Source organism: Phodopus roborovskii, unplaced genomic scaffold (genome assembly GCF_943737965.1).
Source record: "Phodopus roborovskii unplaced genomic scaffold, PHOROB, whole genome shotgun sequence".
NCBI classification, from domain to species: Eukaryota; Metazoa; Chordata; class Mammalia; order Rodentia; family Cricetidae; genus Phodopus; species Phodopus roborovskii.
This window is the reverse complement of record NW_026126480.1, coordinates 2402431-2424728: the sequence shown is the minus strand read 5'-3', so window position 1 is coordinate 2424728 and position 22298 is coordinate 2402431. Positions and strand designations below refer to the sequence as shown.

General features: G+C 35.1%; 1 protein-coding gene across 12 annotated transcripts in view; it reads right to left on the bottom strand.

Moving 5' to 3' along the window:
* The window catches only part of Picalm (phosphatidylinositol binding clathrin assembly protein), an 82180-nt gene that overhangs the window by 11232 nt on the left and 48650 nt on the right, over positions 1–22298 (bottom strand). For 2 of the 12 annotated variants that reach the window (XM_051192200.1, XM_051192208.1), the window contains exons 8-18: positions 22114–22155; positions 20450–20535; positions 18534–18657; positions 18139–18275; positions 17527–17630; positions 11515–11664; positions 6092–6199; positions 3548–3679; positions 3427–3457; positions 3188–3287; positions 877–900 (exon numbers count right to left, since the gene is read on the bottom strand). In XM_051192200.1, coding sequence (XP_051048157.1) covers positions 877–900; positions 3188–3287; positions 3427–3457; positions 3548–3679; positions 6092–6199; positions 11515–11664; positions 17527–17630; positions 18139–18275; positions 18534–18657; positions 20450–20535; positions 22114–22155 — 1038 coding nt within the window. The remainder of the gene's footprint in view (positions 1–876; positions 901–3187; positions 3288–3426; positions 3458–3547; positions 3680–6091; positions 6200–11514; positions 11665–17526; positions 17631–18138; positions 18276–18533; positions 18658–20449; positions 20536–22113; positions 22156–22298) is intronic. The other 10 variants (XM_051192202.1, XM_051192201.1, XM_051192206.1 and 7 more) reach the window with 10 other exon arrangements.

Here is a 22298-nt window from a genome sequence, read left to right as displayed (position 1 = left end):
AAGGATCTTGTGCATGGTTGTCAAAGCATCATAGGAAGATCTCAAAGTGCCTCTGAGTATCTATTCCTATGATCACAACTTTAATGTAAGTAGCTATATGTTAGACTCCTAATCAATCAAGTTCTAAGTTTGTATTTTAATGAGGTCTTCTTATTCTACTTCTTTAACTGATGATTTGTAAACATACAATCTAGAAACAAATTGTTTTATATATAGCTGCTGTCTTAACAATATTCCCTGCATATCTCTCTAATAAAAGGCTAAAACTGAATACAGGTGAAAGACCAATAACACAGTTAAAATGTTTGAAAACATGAAATTATACAGCAATTTGAACATATGCATGAAGTTAAATGAAGCATAACTTTAAAAAAATAACACTAACAAGTGAAGTTTAGTATTTAGGTGAGCATGTAGGGCGTATTGGTCTCTCCCACTTCAAAACCAGTATCTACAAGAGCATTAAGACAAACTGCCAAGTACAGCAGAAGCCTGTAAGATTACATGCAATTGTTATTTCAAACATTACCACAATCAACATTTCCCTTCATTCAAAAGTCATCAAGTGCATGGTGGCAGCACAGATACACACACAGACACCCAGCCATCTGGCAGCAAATGGCAGAATATTAAGCAAGAAAGAAAAATTGGTTTTCCCATGCCACCATCAGAATCAATTCTGCAACACACCCATGAAAATCAGTAGATGCTAGGAAGAATTTCTGGCACACTGAAAATCTCATGTGTAAACAAGGACTAGCTGGAAGGTTATGAGATTCTGCTGCAGCGGTGGTTAATAGCATGCCAATTTATTAAAAAAAAGAAAAAGAAAAAGAAAAAAGGAAGAAGAAGAAGGGCTAGTTTTTGGTCACTTACGTATTGTGGAAAATGCATGCCATTCTGTTTTTCCCAGGGAGAACAATTACATAATGCAATAACACTGGATTAGAGCAAGTACTTACACAACAAAATACACAGAGAGCATTTTAGTTTACATGTACATTTACTACCTAAAATTCCGGGTATTTATATATCTAATGAAAAAAAAAAACATCTATTACCAAACACTATCAAGGTTGACAAAGGATACACACTTTTAGCTACCTTCCTCTATAAATACAATGGTTTACTAATTACAAATGTCATTAAAACAAAATACATCAGTAATGTCAGTAAGGAAAATTCAAGTGCATCCTCAAATTGGGTGACATCATATGTCTCCTACCAGGATAGGGATCACCAATGAAGAGTTTGTTGTATAACAAATATTTTAATAAAATAAATGAATTTGCTTTAAATCTTAAAAAATAAAAACCTTGACAGTGTTTAAAGAATTAATTAAAAGGTTAGAAATGGCAGCAGTTTATTCTTAGTGAATCACATCACAGGCCTCACATGTTAGCCATCCAAAAAAAAAAAAAAAAAAAAACCTGTAAAATAACACACAAATATTTTAAACAAATATCTTAAAAGCTGACACACACTACCATATACAACACACTGTTATCTTGTCAACTTACATACAAATGCTAGGTGGTTAGGTGTTTATTACATTCTAATTAGTCAATATTAGGCAAATCTATCCAAAGCTTTCAGTATTTCATAAAGATTAATACTGACTTAACATTAAACAAACAAACACCCACTGTGCTTTAATATTAGGCGTTGTACTTATAGCATTCATTTAAATCAGCTTTTCAAGTGCTTTTCATTTGGGGATTTAAAAAAGAAGCACAGATAGCAGTGTACTTCAAAGTCATATATGTACTCTGAGAGAACACTATACTTTTAGGATAGACTTACTGTAAATTATAGACATGTATATGTAATCCCTAAACTATGGTGTTAGACACCTGTAATTCCAGACTAGGAAAGTCTTGGGAGAAGGATGGTGCACTTGAAACTGGTTTGAACCACTTGGTAAATTCAGAGCCAGTTTGGGCTATAAAACAAAACTTTACACACACTCAGCCTTGCATCCTCAAAATCCAACAAGCAAACAAAAGACAACGAAGTTAAACATGAATATTTCCATATTATAAATTCTAAGCTATAAACTTTTTATCAGATAAGCAACCCAAAGGAAACAGAGCAATATGAGGAACTTAATGACGAGAAAGCTGCTATATTAAGCACAATGGAGCTTTCTAACAGCAATTAAGAAGGCTGTAATATATAGCACCTAAGTAATAAAACCTGCTATCATCCCACTGAAAGAAAACAACATTTCAAAGTGTTCCAGAAGAAAGGATATGTATTTCCCTGCCTAAGGGAGAGGAGACTTGGTAGATTAAGATAAAGACAAAGACAGGAAAATAGCCACAAGTTATTCTGGGCCTTATAGTAATTAAAAACATCACTAGAACCTCTTCAGTACTAGGTGCTACTTAACTAGCAAACATTGTTAATCAATTCATTTGCTTGCTGTTAGTGAACTTTATAATCCCCAAATTCCATATTCAAAGTACTTTCTAAATTATTCATGTACAGGTACAGAGGCATATAAAAAAAAAAATCATACAACTGTTCATTCCCCAGTAAGATGGAATAAACTAGATGTTCTGCTTCTAAGTGTTGGGACTATAGGCCATGTTCCAGTATGTCTGGCTTAGAATGAGGCTTTTTAGGATGTGGAATTGATTCAGTGTTCACTAATTCAGTGATCATGGTGACTTCAATCAAATATTAAATGGCCACAAATAAGGAGAATCAACTCCATAAACTATATAGTACTAACAAAACCCAAGAAAATAATTTGTTTACTTGTATAAGAAGTTTACATTCTAGACAAAAAATAAGAAATTTGAGAGTGACAATACAGTGCATCCTGTCTAGCTTCCAGGCCACATGCTAAGAATGCATTTCATTACTCAAGAACTCTGTAATGTTGCTATACTTTTTAGGAACTGTGCATGTATTCCTGTCTATAACATGAGACGAAATAAGAGCTCCTATCACAAACCATATATTACTTATTAAAATAATGTCTAGCCTGGAATAATCTTTAAATACATGTTAGGTGTTAAAATGTGCCTGACAAAAGACAGTCAACCAGCTTTAAAGAAAAAAAATGAAATAGTTAAGAAAACTCAGTTATAATCTTAGTATTTATGTCTATCATGTTAATTTTTGTTACACATTTAGTTAAGATATCCATGTATTAATAGCAGAAGCTTCCCCAACTCACCATTGTTGCAGCATTCCAGGCAGTTGTTGGTGCAACCTTTGGTTGCCAGTTAGATCCTCCTGTTAACTTCTTTTCACCTGGTTGACTCCAACTTACATCACTTTAAATAAACAAGCATACAATGTTTCTCACTAAATGAACATTAATAGTACCAAATTTACATAGCTATATTCACTTATCAAGTGAAGTCACATCAACTTCTACATGATATTTAAACAATACACATACAAGACACTTACTTTTTAGTGGTTCCATTTCCAATGCCAAGATCTAGGAAAAGAGAAACGTATTTAAAGACTAGAATCATTTTAATAACCAACTCAGGCTTAAGGATGACTGAAGAATCAAAGAACTACTTACTGCCCACAAGGTTGGCTAGAGATGAGTCCAAGTCATCAGACACTAATTTGTTAGGTGGAAGTTTGGCAATAGGAAGACTCTGATTCTGAGAGGCCACTGTTGGTTTGAGAAGTCCACCTAGTTCATCAAAGCCTTAAAGTTACAAACAGACGAAATGGGACGCGTAAGGAACTTCATGAGCGAGCTGCAGCTTTCTAAAGGAGTTCTCCCCTTTCTCCTTGTTTACTCACTGCAAGTTTTCCCACAACACGGGAAATGCCCTCACGTGGAAAGAGGAGAAATCTGCCATCTTCAAGCCAACTTGAACAGAAATAATTTGTGTAATCTAATGACAAAATTATATCCAGGTTAAAGGGAATGATAAAGAAAATAAATTTAAAAACGTTATAAAAGGGAAGGAGATAGAATATAAATCTTTCCCTATCTCAGCAAAAATTTTCTGAACACTCAATACGATTGTCCCTTTTATATTGAGAAAGAATATTTCAAAATGTCTTTTATACTGGAGCTGAAGAAATGGCTAAGCAAACAGCACCAACATCATATGGCTCACAAACACCTGTAATTGAGCCCAGGAGATCCAAAGTTTCTATCCTCTATAGGTACTCATGTCACACACCTGTCCCCTCCACACATATAATTTAAAAAAATAAAGCCGTTTAACCTCAAATTTTTTTTTGTTTGTTTGTTTGTTTTGGAGACAGGTCTTCACTGTGCAGATGTGACTAAGCCAGAACCTTTATGTAGACCAGACTAACAAACTCACATAGATCCACCAACCTCTATCTTCCAAATGGTGGGATTGAAGGCATATGTACCCCCCCCCCCCAATCCTTTTACTTTGGTTTTTTGAGACAGGGTTTCTCTGTGTAACAGCTCTGGATGTCCTGCAATTCACTCTGTAGGCTGGCTTCAAACTCAAAGAAATATGCCCGCCTCTGCCTCCCAGGCACAAACCCTTTTTTAGAAAGTATTTTTTGTAATTGTGTATACTTGTATGCATGCATGTTTGTATGAGTCAAAAGAAAACTTGTAGCAAGTGGTTGTCTCCTACCACCATGTGCATCCTGGGGATGGAGCTCAGGCTATAAGGCTTAGAAGCAAGTACCCTTATTACTGGGTTATCTCATAGGCCCAAAAAGGCATATTTTAGAGAACTTTTCATGCTTCTCATACTTGGGAATATAAGAACCTAAGTCAGGGGGAGGGGAAGGCTCAGTGGTTAAGAGCACTGGCTACTCTTTCAGAGGATCCAGGCTTAATTTTCAGCCTTATAACTCCTGTAACTCCAGTTCAAGGGAATCCAATGCCCTCTTCTGGCCTCCAAATGAGCCTGTATGCACATGGTGCATATAGAGAAAAGCAGGCAAAAAAAAAAAAAAAAAAAAAAAACACATAAATAAAAATTATTAATTTTAAATAACTAATTAGAAAGACTAAACAGTACCTAAGAAAACTACTTAATTACATAAATTCACACACACACACACACACACAAAAACAAAACAAAACAAACAAAAAAAACCAAACAAACAAAACAAACCCAAAACTCTATAAAGGTTCTCCACCAAAGTGTAAAAGGTAAAAACAAATCCAACCAAGCCAGCCCAGTCAGGAACTCAACAGCACTGATGCAAGAATGCTAGAGCTTAAAAACAGGAAGTCACCAAGTATGGTGACTTACATGATAATAACAACTAGTTTCCAATTCCCTTTCCCTAGAGAAGCCAAATTCAAAAGAAAAAAGTCAAAAGAACCCCCAAATACAGAATTATAAGGCTATTAGTATACATTAAATTCTTAATCCATACATATAAGCTTGCTTCTGATTTTTATAGATAACATACATTATGCAGTCTGCAACTAAAAACACTTCAATATGTTTAAAGTTAAAATTTAATTGTTAGCCAGTCAATGACCATCTCCTTGAAGGAATAAAATTAAAACATTTACACTCTATAGGAATTTTATAAACTTCAAGATAGTAAGAAGCAAAAAGCACAAATCTCATTCTAGAGTTCTATAGTTTTTAAGACAAATTAGTAGGCACACTTTAATAATAATCACTACTAAAATGATTTTTAAAAGCTCCTGCAGTCAGAAACTTTTTTTTCCCCAACATATTCTACTTATTTATGAACAATCTAAATAAACAAGTCAGGATGAAGATACACTATGTCTTCATTTTCAAAAATAATCTCACACACTGCAATAACAATATAGTCATTGTTCATTTTGGTCAAATAAAAATTATGGTAACTGAAAGACTATAGCACTTTATACATTGGTTACTAATAGTTAAGCACTTTACCAAGAAATTGGTTTCTTTTACTGTGATGTAAGAAAAGGAAAAAAAACCACTACCACCAACAAAAAACAACAACAAACTTTCCCAAACTCTAAAATGCTATCAAGAAAAAGAGGTAAAGTTAATCCTCATCAAGTGATTGGGGAAACAAGATCAATTTACTCTAATTTATAAATGTTATCATATTTTGAATAAAAAAAACCAAACATACAAAACAAAAAGCCCTTTTTTCTTACCGCCAGAATCTACAGTAACATTCGTAGATTTATTTCCAAACACAGATTCAAAGTCAACATTAAGGCCAGCTGAAGGATGTGGCTGTGCAACTGGAGAAGGACTGAATCCTGAGAAAAAGCAAAATACAAAAATGCTCAATTTTCTACTAACTATACTAATAGTTAAATATGGTAACTATAAGTTAATAATGGTAATAGAATGGGGAAAGCAATAAATTCTTTAAACAAAAAAGCTAGTTTTCAAGCAAAATGTTTTCTCCATTACATCAGACTTCTGAGACACAGTATCACACTGTAGTCCAAGTGATCCTTCTGCCTCGGCCCTCAAGTGCTGAGATTAAAGGTGTGACCCACCATTCCCAGCTACATTTCCACTAAGAAACTAAGAATGAGCAACATACATGGAATCATGCGTTTACTTCATTCCAGAAATGAAACCCTTGCTTGCCTTTTATCCTAATTTTATATCTAATAATTTCTTAAAATCCAGTCATCTAAAACGCCAAGGTTCTGCTCTCTACCTATGACCTTCTGTATCCTGTATCTTTTTCTTTCAACAGTTACACATAAAAAAAAAAAAATCACTGTGACATGTATTTATACATATATACATACATACATACGAGCATGCATGTGCCACAGTGTGTGTGTGTAAGTCAGAGGACAACTTCTGAGAATTACTTCTTTCCTCCATGATATGAATTTGGGATACAAAGTCAGGTCACTGTGCTTGGCTGAAAGCACCTTTAACTCACTATGCCATTATCACTGGCCCAGAAGTTACATGGTTTAAGATAAATATGAGAACTGGCAGGATTCTAAAAGTTGCAACTTTACAAATGCTGTGTCCAACTGTTTTCAGAACATTAAAGAAAATGATATTCTTTCAACTTCCACACAGTCTCTCAATTCAACTTAGCACTTTTAACACTAGGAGTGGCAAGTATGGAACCAAACATGCTAATTAGCTAAAACTATACTGAAAGAAAAACCCATAAACAAGACAAACTTACTTTCTTGTACTATCATGGAGATAGTAGTGCTGTGCTAACCACGTTCTAAGCTTGAGTCTCTGGGGGCCTGCCAACACTGGGTTAACACACAGTGAGTTTTAATTCTCAGGTTGTTTTTCTACAGTTGAGTGTATAAAATTCTAGAAGCTAAAAAGAATTAAAACCATCTAAAAAATGTTAGGTCTATCACATGACTTGAGCTTTGAATCCCTAAGTACATTTAGTAAATAGTTTAGAAAGGATCATGAAGAGGTTTTTATTCTTTATAGGAGGTTATAGTCACTTGCTTCTAAGGTCTCTTCTTCCTAAGCTCTATCAAGTCAGATGGAAACACACAAAAGCATCCAAGTTTAGATGGTTAGCATTTATACCAACAAAGGACTTTCTGGAGTTCTACACAGGTCCTCCATCTCCCAAGAGGAGACCATCACCAAAACTTCACTTGAAATCCCAAATAAATACAAGGATATTTATTCCTTAAATTTATTCCTGACTTAAAATTAAAGGATTTTGTTTTGGAAATTATCTTTATTGGGTGTGTGTGTGTGCTTGTGTGAGTTGATATGCCTCACATGTAGGCAGAATCCTGTGAACCAAAAGAAGGCATCAGATGATCTTGAAACTAGAACTACAGACAATTAATTGTGAGCTGCCATGGGCTCCTTGGAATTGAACCTGGATCCTCGGAAAAGCAGCCAGTGTTGTTAACCCCCCAGCTCCCTCTCCAGCCCTAGCAGTGTTTTACTGAACTACTTTAAGGTAGTATTTGGGATTATAATATGAATATTGAGGACACAATTTTTAAGAATGTTTAAAGTTTGACCTTATTCTAATTCTTAACTCTACTTTAAAAACACTGGTCTTACAATGAGAAAAAAAATACTACCAAAGTACAAAATTGTTTGGTATTTATATCTTTTAACCAGTCTTTTAAAAGGATCTTAGAATTCTAGATTCTTTAAACGTATACAAAGCTTTAACATTCCATGGTTCTTATTATAGCTTCTTAAGAGCAAAACATGCATATATGTTCTTGCTACTACTACACTATAAGATGTATAATACTACTTCATTGACTCTGAGTAATCTTGGCTAAAGGACCACTAATCTTGGTTATATATTTAACAACTATTTACAGCTAGGCCATTACATCTAATTCCCATTTTCTCTTGCTATAATGTCCCTATTTTCTATCCTTTTACAGCAATCTAGAAAAAACTTTATTACTTCCTATTATAGGGGAGCCATCTCCTGAAGTCCCTAGGGTAATTGTGAAGTTGCAAGAATTATTAGCTACGAGAAAGATTAAAAAGGAAAAAAAGTAATATAAATTCAAAACATGTACCACAAGTTTTAAAACAAATCCTATACAGACAAAAAATGCAATTTCAAATAATTTGTAATATCTCCTAGGGAAGGAAACCATGTATTTCTAAGGCAATCATTTTTCTGTATAACACACACACACACCTTTGAGATATCGAGGTAAAGTTTTTTCTTACTATTTCCCTTACTATTTCAATCAGCTTAATGGTCTTCTGTTACTTTCTCAGTTATCAGGATTATCAACTTAAAAAATTTTAAAGCTACTTAAAACAGAAACATAAAACTTCAATGTTGAACCATGCAAGTCTCACAACCTGACAATAAACACCAGAATTCCAGAATGGATGAAGGAGAACCAACTCCAAAAAAACTGTCTTTTAACCTCCACATCAAGTCACGACGAGCACACGCGTGCACACACATGCACAAGCTAGCAAGCAAGCAATTGTGCATTAGATGGCTACCAGCATAAACACACACACACACACACACACACGCGCGCGCGCGTACGTAAAAAACAAGGGGGAACAACAACAAAACCTTCAGACAGTAAAAGCAGGAGACATTCAAGGCCAATCTGGGACACATAGTGAAACTCTACCTGAAGAAACAATAAGCAAACTACAACGAACCCAACTAACAGCACTCTTTCAGAAGGTACGTTTTGGAGGCTGTCTTCAAACTCAAAGATCGGCCTGCCTCTGCCTCTCAAATGCTGGGATTGAAAGTGAGTGCTCACACCTCCTGGCCCAAGCATCTTTAAAAACAGGCCAGCAACATAGCTCAGTAGTTAGTCATCAAGCCTAATGACCTTAATTTAATCCCCAGGACCCACAAGGTGGAAGGAGAAAACCAAGTGCAACAAGTTGTCCTCGGACAACTGTGGTACTCACACACAGATATATATTTATATATATATCCACATACCCACATACACTCATTAAAGTTTTAAAGGAATTAAAAGGCATGAGCTGACCACTCTTGGGTTGTATGTATACTATTAATGACAAATTAAAAGGAATCAAGTACTATGCATAAAAACACACAATTAGCTGAACTTTTTATTGTAGTGCACTAGCTAAGAACACATTTGCAGGGCTGCAGAGATAGATGACTTAGTAGTTAAAAAAATTTCCAGTTCTTCCAGAAGATCAGAGTTCCCAACACCCATATAAAGTGGCTCACTATTACCTTTAATATCTAATATCCAGAATATCTAATGCTCTCTTCTGATTTCCAAGGGGACTCATATATACATATCACACACACACACACACACACACACACACACACACACACACACACACACGTGTGAATTAAAAAAAAAAACACAGTTGGAAAGAAATCAATGAATTCAATGAATACACAAAGAGCCTCAAATTCCACAAGCTACTAATAGTAAAGGCAACACACTCCTATAAATATATCCAAGTCATGAGTATAGTTTAAAGAGCAAAATAGGTTATCTATTTATAATACCATAATGTGTTTAAAAAATAAGGAAAACAAAAAAGAAGGGGAGGAGTGTACCTTCAAAAGCAAGTAAAGGCTGGGATATTGCTCAGTGGTTTGCTGCGAGTGCCCAGTTCCTGGGTTTAATCTCTAGTACCATTGAGGGATGGGGAAGAAAGTGATTTTATTTATTCTTAACAAGTTTATGAAAATTCAGCTAGGTTTTGGTAAGATATGCTTTAATCCCAGTACTTGGGAGGCAGAGAGAAGCACATCTCTTTGATTCTGAAGACAGCCTGGTTGATATGAGTTTTCCAGGACAGCCAGAGCTACACAGTGAGACCGTCAAGTGAGTGTGTGGAGGAGGAGTGGGGAGAGATGAAACATTTCACAGAGAAAAAAAGAAACCTCTCCTGTACAAATAAGTCAATAAAGTAAGTAAACAACAGAAGGCTCATGGCGTGTAAAAATAGTATTATGGTAAACCCGTGTGCCAAGAAAATCCTGTCAAGGCACAAGAACAAAGGAATCAGGATGAAGGAATGGTGATAGAACTAAAAATTAAAACAAAAAGCCAGATAAATCCAAGACACATGGGTATTCAATTTAAAACTTGCTACAATAAAATTTTTGCAAGAACACAAGGCTCTGAGTGCCCTATTAAAAAGATAAATAGAAAACAATATATCAATTTAATAAACACAAAAACCTCCCAACTATCTCACTAGAAAAAGAAGTATGAAGTCACTGGCTTTTCAGTCAATTCTATCTTGGAATAACTTTACAGATAAAGAAGTAGGTCTAGACAAAGATTCTAGCTTTGTTTTTTTCTTTCTTTCTTTTTTAATCAAGTTTAGTATAAACTTTAAAACTTATTATTTTTGCTGGGCGGTGATAGTGCACACCTTTAATCCCAACAGAGGCAGGCAGATCTCTGTTGTGAGTTCCAGGCCAGCCAGGTCTACAGTGAAAGTTCCAGGACAGGCTCCAAAATTACAAAGAAACATGCTTTAACCCGCCCCCAAACAAAACAAAACAAAACCCACTATTTTCTATATAAAACATGTAAAAATTTGATCTTTCATAATGCAAAGTCATTTTTCTAATTTATTAGTTAAAATGGAATACATACTTTTCACTTTATCTTCAGATAAGCAATGAGAGAAAAGGGACTAAGGAAATGTATGACTTAAGGCATCATGAAATTATAATATGCAGTAGTTTTAATGATAAGAATGACAATGGTTCTACTTCCAGTGCACAAAGGTTAAAAACATAAAAGCACAAATAAACATGTAAATTTAGGTGTTATTTTTAAATCAATTCTCTGAACTAATAAACAGGATATTACCCAAGATACTAACTACATAGCCAGAGTGTTACACTACACTCAATAAAACACAGAAAATTCAGAATCAAATTAATATGCTTCCTAAAATCTGCATTACATACAAGCAGGATTACTTAAGGAATCAATTTAACAATCTTACTACATTATCATTCACTCCAGCTTATTTTAAAATTTGATGTTAAAATTCAAAGTAATTTTTATAGCACTATAAAATTAGCATATAAATAAAAAATACTTAGTATAAACATTAATTGGGAAGAAAAGGTTAAATGGTACTTTACCAACAAACATTTCATGAGTAGGTGTCCTAGTAGTAAAAGTGGATACATCTGAAGAAATGGGAAGGTGAACATCACCACTACTTTTTGTGAGGAAAGGATTTAAGCTTGGAATGGCATCATCAACAGCATCTAGAGTAGCAGAGAAAGGATCTGTGCAGTCCAAGTGAATTACAGCAAAATGAAGAAAGGAAGTAAATAAATTAGTATTGTGATTAGTTGAAAGATGCAAAGTGAAAAGTAGTAGTTATATTAATTTTATACACAAATATATTTCATCACTAAGATGAAAGAATTGCATCTAACATAGAAATCCTTAGGGGGGAAATTGTCTCCATTAACCACTGTAGCAGACCATTACAGATACAGACTTATCTCCCACATTAGAAAGCCAATAGTCACATGCTCAAACTCAAGATTCTTTAACATCTTCCTCATGAATGCAAAAACAAAACAACAACAAAATGAAGGGGGGGGGGCAAAGTAAGAAAAGATAATTCAGAAATAAAGAGATTTTAAAAAGTTGGTTTTGGTACTAAAGCCAAATGTTATGTCTAGGGAATTGTGAAGATGGACTGGTCTAGGTGCCTTGAGAGGAATGTGTTATAGGACATGACTCCTCAGACACTGTGTGCCCTTCAGTTCCTAAGAAATCAGGCATTCCCTCAGCATTCAGGCTACTCATGTTTCTCTCTGTCCCTTAGAAATCAGAAGCATGTATCAGTTTGGCAAAACATTAATCTTAAGACATTAATTTTGCATACCCTGTCTAGCTTACAACTACCATTATTATATCATGGCAACCACCATTGTACTATATTTCAATATGTGTATAAAAAGTTTGATTGCTTGGAATAAACTTGTCTTCGCCTGTCTTGCTGAGATCCCTCCAACCCAGCCTGACTTTCATTCCCACTGACCACGTTAGGACACTGGTTTGATAAACAAGCACTGGCACTTACAATAATGCTATCTATCCACTGTAGCTCCTTGTACAATAAAGACACTTGAACTTAGAGTTGACCAGTGGAGTTGGAAGTACACTTTGAAAATACTTGGTAATTATGTGGCATGTTAAAGTGGATTTTATTGTGCCAAGCGAATAACAAAGAATATGCAAAAATGCACAAACACATTCACAGTAGACCAATCAGATAGTAAATAAATCCAGCTTCTATTCTATTTGACAAATACAACAACTAATCTAGACAGTGTTAGTATACAAAAATAATAAACACAAATTATTAAGTATGATGGTAATGGCTCCAGCTATCCCAACTTAAACTAGCTCCTAGACTGGCAAATCTCCAAACATTTTTCTCTTTCTTGTGTGTTTACAGTATGTTTATGAGTGCATGTATTTTTTTTACATCTGTGTGGGTATGGGTATAAAGGCCTGAAACAAACATCTGTAGTCTTCCTCAATCTCTCTTCTACCTTATTCACTGAGGTACTCAAAGGAAGCCAGAGCTTAACAATTCAGGCTAGTCTATCTAGCAAGCTAGTTTATAAGATATTGTTTCCAATTAGTGCCTTAAATTTAAAATGACCTATAGGCTACCATATCATACTTACATTTACATAATTTCTAAGGACTTAAATTGGGTCCTCGGGCTTCCTCAGCAACAAGTACTTGAACCATTAAGTGATCTCTCTAGCACTCTTAAAACTTTTGAAATATCCAACCCATTAATAAAACCTTTGACCTATAGCTTTGCTCTACTTGCAGGGTATTCTGGGACCAAAGTTTAACAGAAAACTCATCAAAGAGACCAGAGAGACTTCATCCTGCAACTGATAGAGGCAGATATAGTTCCAAAGCCAAATATTAGGCAGATTTCTGGGAGTCCTGCAGAGGAGGAGGAGGAAGAATTGGAGGAACCACAGGGGTCAGTGATACTACAACACAGCTCACAGAATCAACTGCCCAGGACTCATGGAGGCTTGCAGAGATCTGGGAGCCTATAGAGGTCTAATATAGCTCCTCTGCAATACATTATAGCTGAGTAGCTTGGCATTCTTATGAGATTCCTAACAGTGGGAGCAGGTGGAGGGTAGTGTTGCTGACCCTTTTGCCTACTTTGGACCCTTTTCCTAATACTGGGCTGCCTCACCCAGCCTTCATTGTATAGTATGTAACTGGTTTTATAGTAGCATATCATGCCATGTTTGGTTTATATCCCTGGAAGTCCAGCTCTTTTCTGAGGGATGATGGATCTGGGGAAGAAGTGGGGGTAGGGGGACAGGGATGGAAAACTATGGTAGATATATAATATATGAGAAAGACTTAAAAAAACAAAGAAAAATTTTTTTGAAAAGTAATTTTGTCCATTATATTTACTTTTAGTCTTGTCTTGAAACAAGGTCTCATGTTGTCCAGGCTGGCTTTAAATTGCAACTTAGTGGTTATGCTACTAGCACACATGAGGCCCTGGGTTGTAGCCACATTACAAAAACAGAAAAAGATTTTTATTTTTACTGTTTTGATACAATTTTCTTGCATGTAAGATTTTCTTATTATAAATTGGCCTCCATTAAAAAAACTTTCTCATCCAAACATCAAGGATATGAACTCTATTGACTGAATTCCTTTAAATACTTCAGCTACCTCATTATGTAGAAATACACTGACAAATCAATTCAGAACTAAATGTTTTTATGAGAAAGTAGGGATTAAATTCTGTGTACATTAAAGGGCTCATAATAAAGACTACATTCCTTTCCTCAGCTACAACTAAGGTTTTGGAAAAGTAACAGTGCAATTTTTACTCCTTGCGTTCTACTATGTTGGTTTGTTTGTTTGTTTTGAGATGGGATTTTTATATGTAGACCAGGCTGGCCTTGAACTCTCAGAGATTCACCTGCTTCTGCCTCCCTAGTGCTAGGATTAAAGGTGTGCCACCATGCCCATCATTTTATTTGTGTTTTAAAGTCTTTGTTACTCATGTGCAATAAGCTAAATGCTAAAACTCAGGGCAAATCATTGAGAAACAGCAAACAAAGTCAAATTTAAAACAGAAACAAAATCATGGTTAAATATAATGCATTTATATAAAATACTGGGAAACCTATTGTAGACTGAGCTCACTGCAAACCATTTTCCGTTAACATTCTATCTGCTATGAGTTCAACATTTCAATTTGTCATTATTCAAGTTACTGTACATGATGTACTCAAAAGGAATTTTATAGTTCCATTCCTTTGAAATGTTGAACATACCTATAAAAAATTGAGTCTACTTAGAAAAACAACTTTTCAGCTTCTGTATTTAAAATAAAGAAGGGCTAGAGAAATAGGGCTCAGCATTATTAAGGCACTTGCCATCAAGGCTGACAACCTGAGTCTGATCCCTGGGATCTACATGATGTTGAAAAGAGAACTGACTCTCAAAAGTTATCATCACACACATGTACACAGGTACACAGGCACACAAGTACACACACACACACACACACATACACTCATACATACATACATACATACACACACACACACCCCAACCTCAATAAGTAAGTTTTAAAATAAGTTAACAGAAGGTTAACTTCTATGCTTATCTGTTTAGTTCTATGTGTAAATGGAATGTTGTGGATATGTCCCCTCCCTGCACCAGATGGCCTGTTCTCTTTTCCCCTGGTCTTGGCCACTCATGGAAGCAGGACTAATAAGGAACCAGCAACTATTTAAAACAAAAAACAAACAAACAAAAAGATACAACATAAAGGCTAATTAAATATCAAAAAAATTAAAAATAAAGGAAAAGATAAAATTACATAATGGCCTTGCTAATAATGTTAACATTTAAAAACTGTTCTTATATTCTTTATTTTCATGTATGAGTGTTCTGGCTGCATGTGCATGCCTAGTGCCAGTACAGGCCAGAAAAGGACATCAGATTTCCTGGGACTGGAGTTGTAGGCATTTGTGAGATGACATATACATGGAAGCAAATGAACTCTAGTAGAAGAGCAAGTGTTTTAACTACTGACCCATCTCTCCAGCCCAAACTCTAATATTTTAAAAAGCAACTGACAGCTGGGAGTGGTGATGCAAGCCTTTAACCCCAGCACAGGATTAGAGGGTGGAAGAGAAAGGAGAAATCTGTGAGCCCAGTCTACTTTATTCCAGGGCAGCCAGGACAAAGTAGAGAACACCCTGCCACACATACCCCACCCCTAAAAAAAGCACAACTGAGATTAAATAGAAAATAAACATAAAAATGTGTCAAACTCAAAATTTCTAAACCCATGATCTGTTAGTACATCAAAAAACACCTCTCTACTCTATTTTTATTCTAGGTTTAAGATTTTAATATGGCCAGGATGTGGTAGAACATGCATTGAGGAGGCAAAGGTAGTTGGATCTCTGTGAGTTCGAAGCAACTGTAAGTTCCAGGATGGCCAGGGCTATTACACAGAGAAACCCTGTATTGACAAATAAACAAACAAACAAATACTATTTTTTTTAATGTGCTTATGTCTGTGACAGGGTATGTGCATGTGAGTATGCAAGGAGGCTAAAGGCATTAGATCTCCACACAAGTTGTGGTCTGCCCAATATGGGTGCTGGGAATTGAACTAGGTCCTCTACAAGAGCTGCATACACACTTAACCATTTCTCTAGCACCAAGAAACTCTTAAATTTGCTGCTGATACAGAAATTACTCTTAAATCTCAAGATTTTGCTAAATTAACCTTAATGCTTACACAAAACTAGCCCAAAATCTCGTGCTTATTAATTCTCTACAACCTGTACTGTAGAGAAAATACCCACTTACTTGGCAAAGTACTTATTATATTAATTTATTTCTATCTACATATAACAAGTAGTACTCTAGGGCTGGGTGTGGTAGTTCCACTTAGAGGCTGAAGCAGAAGGATTGCCATGAGTTTGAGACAGCTTGGGCAACAAGGGTCAGAGAGACCTAAGTTGGATCCACATTTAAGGTAGATGGAGAGAACTGACTCCACCAAGCTGTTCTCTGATCTCCAAACGTGCACTGTAGCATACATGGCACTGTCCCCCAGCTACCACCACCACAAAGTGCTTTCTAATTAATGATAGATAACCCTTGTCTTCACAGAGCTTAGATTCTAGCATATAAAATAATGTCTTATGGCTGGTGATGCAGCTTAATGCCAGATCATCTGTCTAGTGTGGCCAAGCCCTGGATTCAGTACTACACCAAAAAAGAAAGGCAGGGAGGGAGGGAGGGAGCGGTGGGCATTGTAGGGGAAGGGAGAAAAGAAGCACAGAAACTATACTTTTCATTCAAACCTTACATCGTGTGAAAATTTAATAGTTCAAATGTTATATGAAAGCAAATAGAAAGTTTAACATTTTATAATTTTCTACTTAGCTTCATTCTTCCTGAGAATCTTTTTTCTTTCCAGTAATTTTTTATGATTATTTATAAAATTATATACACACACACCCCAAACCCATCCAAAGGAGATAATCTGAAAAGTAGGTGTCTAACTAAAACTGTGAAACACACACACACATATATACATATGCATACATACATAACCACTTTACTTTAAAGGTACTAGACCATAATTGCTTTAGAATTAAAAGTATACTCAAGGGAACCAAAGGACAAGAATACCATGAGATATCTGGTCACAACATACTTTGCTGGTTGATAATACAATTTGAGTTTTACTAGAACTCTGTCATGTACCTACACAAAAGTAAGGATTTTACCTACCAGGAAATTTTTTCTACACCAAAAGCAATAAAATTATACATTTGAAATACCTATTGAAGCGGTGATCTCATACTTTAAAATGTGGTCATTCTTATATTTATATTTATCTTCCCTAAACCTTATTTTATAATTAACTATGAATCCTGATACTTCATATATAAAAAACTATCTTCAGGACATAAAAATTAGTTTACTTCCATTTTAATATTTCCCAAGTTCCCATGTATCAAATACCAAATACCAAAATTTTGCTACTTAATAGAGAGGGAAGATACCTATACAACATTTAAAACAGAAGGAAAGCTTACCTCCCCATGTACTTGCTACCTGAGGAACAGTTGACATAGCATGGACAGATGAATGAAAGGTTGGCTGCTGCAAATCAAGCAGGTCATTTGGCAGCTTAGATGTGCTAGGAAAATATTATGGAAAGCAGTTTTATTCTTAGATGAACTCTGATATACTAGTTGGTCTCGTGTACTCCACCCCCAAAAAATTCAAAGTGAAAAGCTTCAATGAAAGCCTCAAAAGAACAGTCCTAAAAGGGTAACAGTGGCATGCTCCCCATTTAACATAATTATAAAGAGGTTCAGAAAAATGAACACAATGTCTTAAGTTTCTACCAAATTTGGGTAACAATACCTTTTCTGGAATGACTTTGACTTTACCAAGAAAATACCCATTCCCTTGTTGAATATTACCAATAAAAATTAGTAATTTAGCCATATTCCATTTCCTAAACATTGATTAACCTTATCCCTTTATATTTAGGTAGTAGTATACCAATTGTATTATTTATTACACCTTTTGTATTAATTGGTGATTCAAAATTATAATGCAAACTCACAGCATCTATAAAGCATGTATTTGAAGAAGCTCTTAAGCTAAATACTCAAAGGTACCCTTAATCCCCGTTGTACCTGTTAGAAGAACTAGGGGTAGAAAATATGTCGATGGCTGGTGCAGTCATTATTCCCCCTGCTGAGGTGGACACAGGAGAGGCTGCGGTTGTTAAAGAGGTATGTGGTTTCTTTGCAAGTTCTTTTAGACGCTGTTCCTGTTGAAAAAGGAACTTAGCACAAGGAATCTAAAACTCGATCTTTTGGTACAGGCTCTGAAAACAGACATGTTCTAATTCTGCTTTAAGAGCTGAAGGGTACTCCCTAACTTTTCACCAAGCATTCTATGTAATGAAAAATGAAACAGTTTTAGCCTGTAGGATTGCTTACACAATTAAAAACTTAAATCTGGCTAGAGGTTCATTTATATAACTATTCCCTCTACTTGTTCTTAAAAGGAGAGGGCCCACACTTACCTTTAATGCTTTTAAACGAGCCTGTTCTTCCTCTAATGCTGCCTGCTTTTCCCTTTCATCCACTTTGGTCAGAGATAGGCCAGTGCTTGCCAAAGAAGAGACTGCATTGGAAAGTGTTGTAGCCCTAGGGTAAGGATAAAAGTAAGCACTTCATATCTAAGACATAAAATGAAGCGGCCCTGCTTTTGACAACCTAAACTAACTAAAATAAAACAATCTTATAACTAATGACCTAGAAAATGCCATCAATTTTAACACTTTGATTGAACTACAAATTCACAGCTCCTAGAGTTAAGTGTCCAACTCAAGAAAAATTTACAACACAGGGGCACACTGCCTCTCTTAAGACAAGGACGGAATAGGAAAAAGACATCACAGTCCTAGGAGAGTCTTAATAGAAAAACAACAAAATGAATTCAGTTTCTAAGAGACAACTCCTATACCTGGCGTTTGACAGCTCTACCAAGAGAAAAATCAAAGCTTGAACAACATGCCTAGGTTTGTTTTTCTATAACACTCACAAAAGCCAGTGGATGTTAGATTCCCTGAAAAGGAATACTGAGTTCAATTTTGTCATGAGTCTTTGTGGCACCTCCGCTCTATGTGCTTGCTACTTTTCTGACCAACCAAAATTCTCTTTTCAAATCTATTACATATACACAATTCATTACCTCTCACTAACCTTCTCCTTCCCCCTTTGTAAAGATTTAGCCATACTATGTACCATGAACCAACATCAAATTCTAGGATAAATAACTACACCTAGCCTCAATTAATCTTCCTTTCTCCATAATATACATACTAACTGCTATTGTAAAATACATAAAGTGGCAAAAACTAATCTATGTAAAATCAGTACTGTAAATGAGCCAACAAGAAACCAACGGATGAGTCACATAATAATGACAAAAATAAGCCAATCACATCATGATAAATATCTGAGGGAAATTGATATACCTTAACCACATGCATAGATTTATTCTTTCCTATAAGTGGTCTCTAACATCTTGGTGATTATAGTACTTCTAAAAACCTACTGTAAAGTGAAAATCTTGCCCAGAATATTATTTAAAAACTCATTAGTGGATTTTTCTCTTTGGAATTGAAGAGCTCTTCAATGTCATCCAGACTGGCCTTAATACAGCATACAGACCAAGCTAAACTCAAACTTGCTTTCCTCCAGCCTCACCCTTCTAAGTTCTGGGATTATAGGTATAAGCCACTGTACCTGACATTGCTTAAATTTTATTACTAAAAAGGGGAGAAATCAACAAAATATAAAATAAAAATAAAAAAGAACCAAAGAAAGTCTCACTATATATTTTATATAATCTTTTAAAGAGAGGTAAAAATCTTTATAAGAAAGCATAATTATTCAAGCAATCACTAGACCTGACTAAAACATTCTACTAGTGAATCATTATGAGACAATTTCTATTATTTGTAATTTGCTAGATAAATTGTTCCCAGTTAGCTTAAAACTTTTCTTGATTAAAATAGGATAACAATCCCATCAAAATGTATAAAAAACGAAATATGATGTCAGACATCCTAGGCCTGAGTCCTGGTATTACTACTGATCTACCACAGGGATATTCTAAGGACTGAGCAAACTAATACAAAATTATCTATTGATTTTGAAGCATAATACACACCTAAGCATGATATTTATGTTAAGTTTTATTATTAAAACCACAATTCTGAACAAAGCATCACTGTCATCATCATAAAATATGTCAACACTTAACTGATATCAGAAACTAAAATTCATTAGCCCTCATGGAGTCCATTAAAAATAATCTTATAGATAATTAGTCAAGATAGAGAAACCATACAACTTGGAACTTGAGCTGGTTTCATCTACTTCTTCTGAATAATTATCATTTTTAACCTTCAAAAAAAAAAAAAAATTGTACCTGCTTGCAGCTGTGGAATCTTTGATTTTCTTTCCTTCCAAAGATGCTAAATGTTGTTCTAAAGCATCAAGAAGACTGCTGGGGGCCTGAAATTAGACAAATACAAGGAATTTCATAACTATCTCCAACATTCTACAAAACAAATCAAATGTTATCTAACATGAGAACAACAAAAACAGATAAACAGCTCATATACTAATTAAAGGGTGGGTATTTTTTAGTTACCAAAAACAAATTTTAATCTTTTATTGCTGCTATTATGATCATTATTATTGGGACATAAACTAATTGAAGTTACTAATAAGCATCACCAAAAATGTAAGAACTAAAGATAAGCATGAAACCTAAGAATTGTGAAAGAACCTAAAACTTTGAAATATTTAATATAGGCAAAATTTTAGTAAAACTTGATTAAGAATGCAATACATACTTATTCTAGTATGCATATAAAAGAATGGGTTTCACAGCTGGCAAGATAATTTTCCAGTGGGTAAAAAAGCCTGACAACTTTAATTTGATCTCTGGACCCACACAGTGAAAATAAGAGAACTGACTCCCAAAAGGAGTCCTCTGACTTCCACACATGAGGTGGTACATGTTTGCCTGCAGTCACAAACACTGCACATGTAAATCATATGTGTGTGCATATATGCACATGAGGGCACACACAAAAGTGGGGCCAAAGAAAAGGCTAGGCAATTAAAAGTGCTTACTGCTCTTTCCAAAGGTGTTTCCTAGCATCCATGCAAAGTGGCTTACAATCAATTTTAACCTCAGCTCCAGGGTGGGTATTCAATGCCCTTTTCTGGCATCCCTAGGCACCCACATACATACACAGCATATACTCACATAGACACATGAAAAAAAAAAATCTTAAAAATAAAAATACCAAATGACCCAGCTAAAATAATCTTAATCATTTGCCTTAATGATTCTAAATTAACATATCAGAGATACTTGAACATCCAAGTTTATTTTCTTAACTGTTCACAATAACTATAGTTATAGTATAGTCTAGTTATCCATCAATACATGAATGGGTAAAAGTGTAGTAGATATACATAGAGAATTTTCACTCAGTTGTAGTGAAATGATATCATAACACTCTCAGAAAAATGGATGGAAGTATAAACCATCAAGTTAAAGAAGACAGACTCAGAAAAGAAAAATTACTGTGTTTTCTGCCATATGTGAAATCTACATTTTAATGTGTATGTTTAGGAATTGTGTATGCATATCTTCAAAACTAAATAATTCCCCCCTGAAGGAAGAAGGGAAGCCTGTTAAGATTCATGAATGTGAGATCTACAAGGCCCCTCCCTATGGCTATATAACTTGTGAATATCTATCATGAAAGAAGAGTCTCTAAGTTAAACTGCATGCAAGCTTGATAGGAAACTTCAAGGATGCAACTTTCACCCACGCTGAGGTGGGTTATTCTATGGTGCAGTTGCTATAGTATCACAATGGACAGGCCCACCACAGTTTAAGATATAAGTTCATCATTCATTGTATGTGTCATAATGTTAAAGAACTCTTCAGCAATAAGGTAAAATATTAAAAAACTGTAAGGGAAAACTGTACTACTCTTGACAGAATGACTACTCATCATGGCATTGCAGCGTACTTGGCAGTGGATTCATGCTTTCACAATCTAAACTCACCTGTGAAAGATCTGGAATATCACCTCTGTCAATGCCAACTTGCTGCAAGAAAAAAAAAAAATGCTACATTTAACACAAGTAAAATTATAATAATATGAAGATTACCTCTTCTATGTGCCACATAGTAATACTGGGAGAAATAAGAATGACTATGAACAAGATCCTTGGGACATAAAAAAGAAATA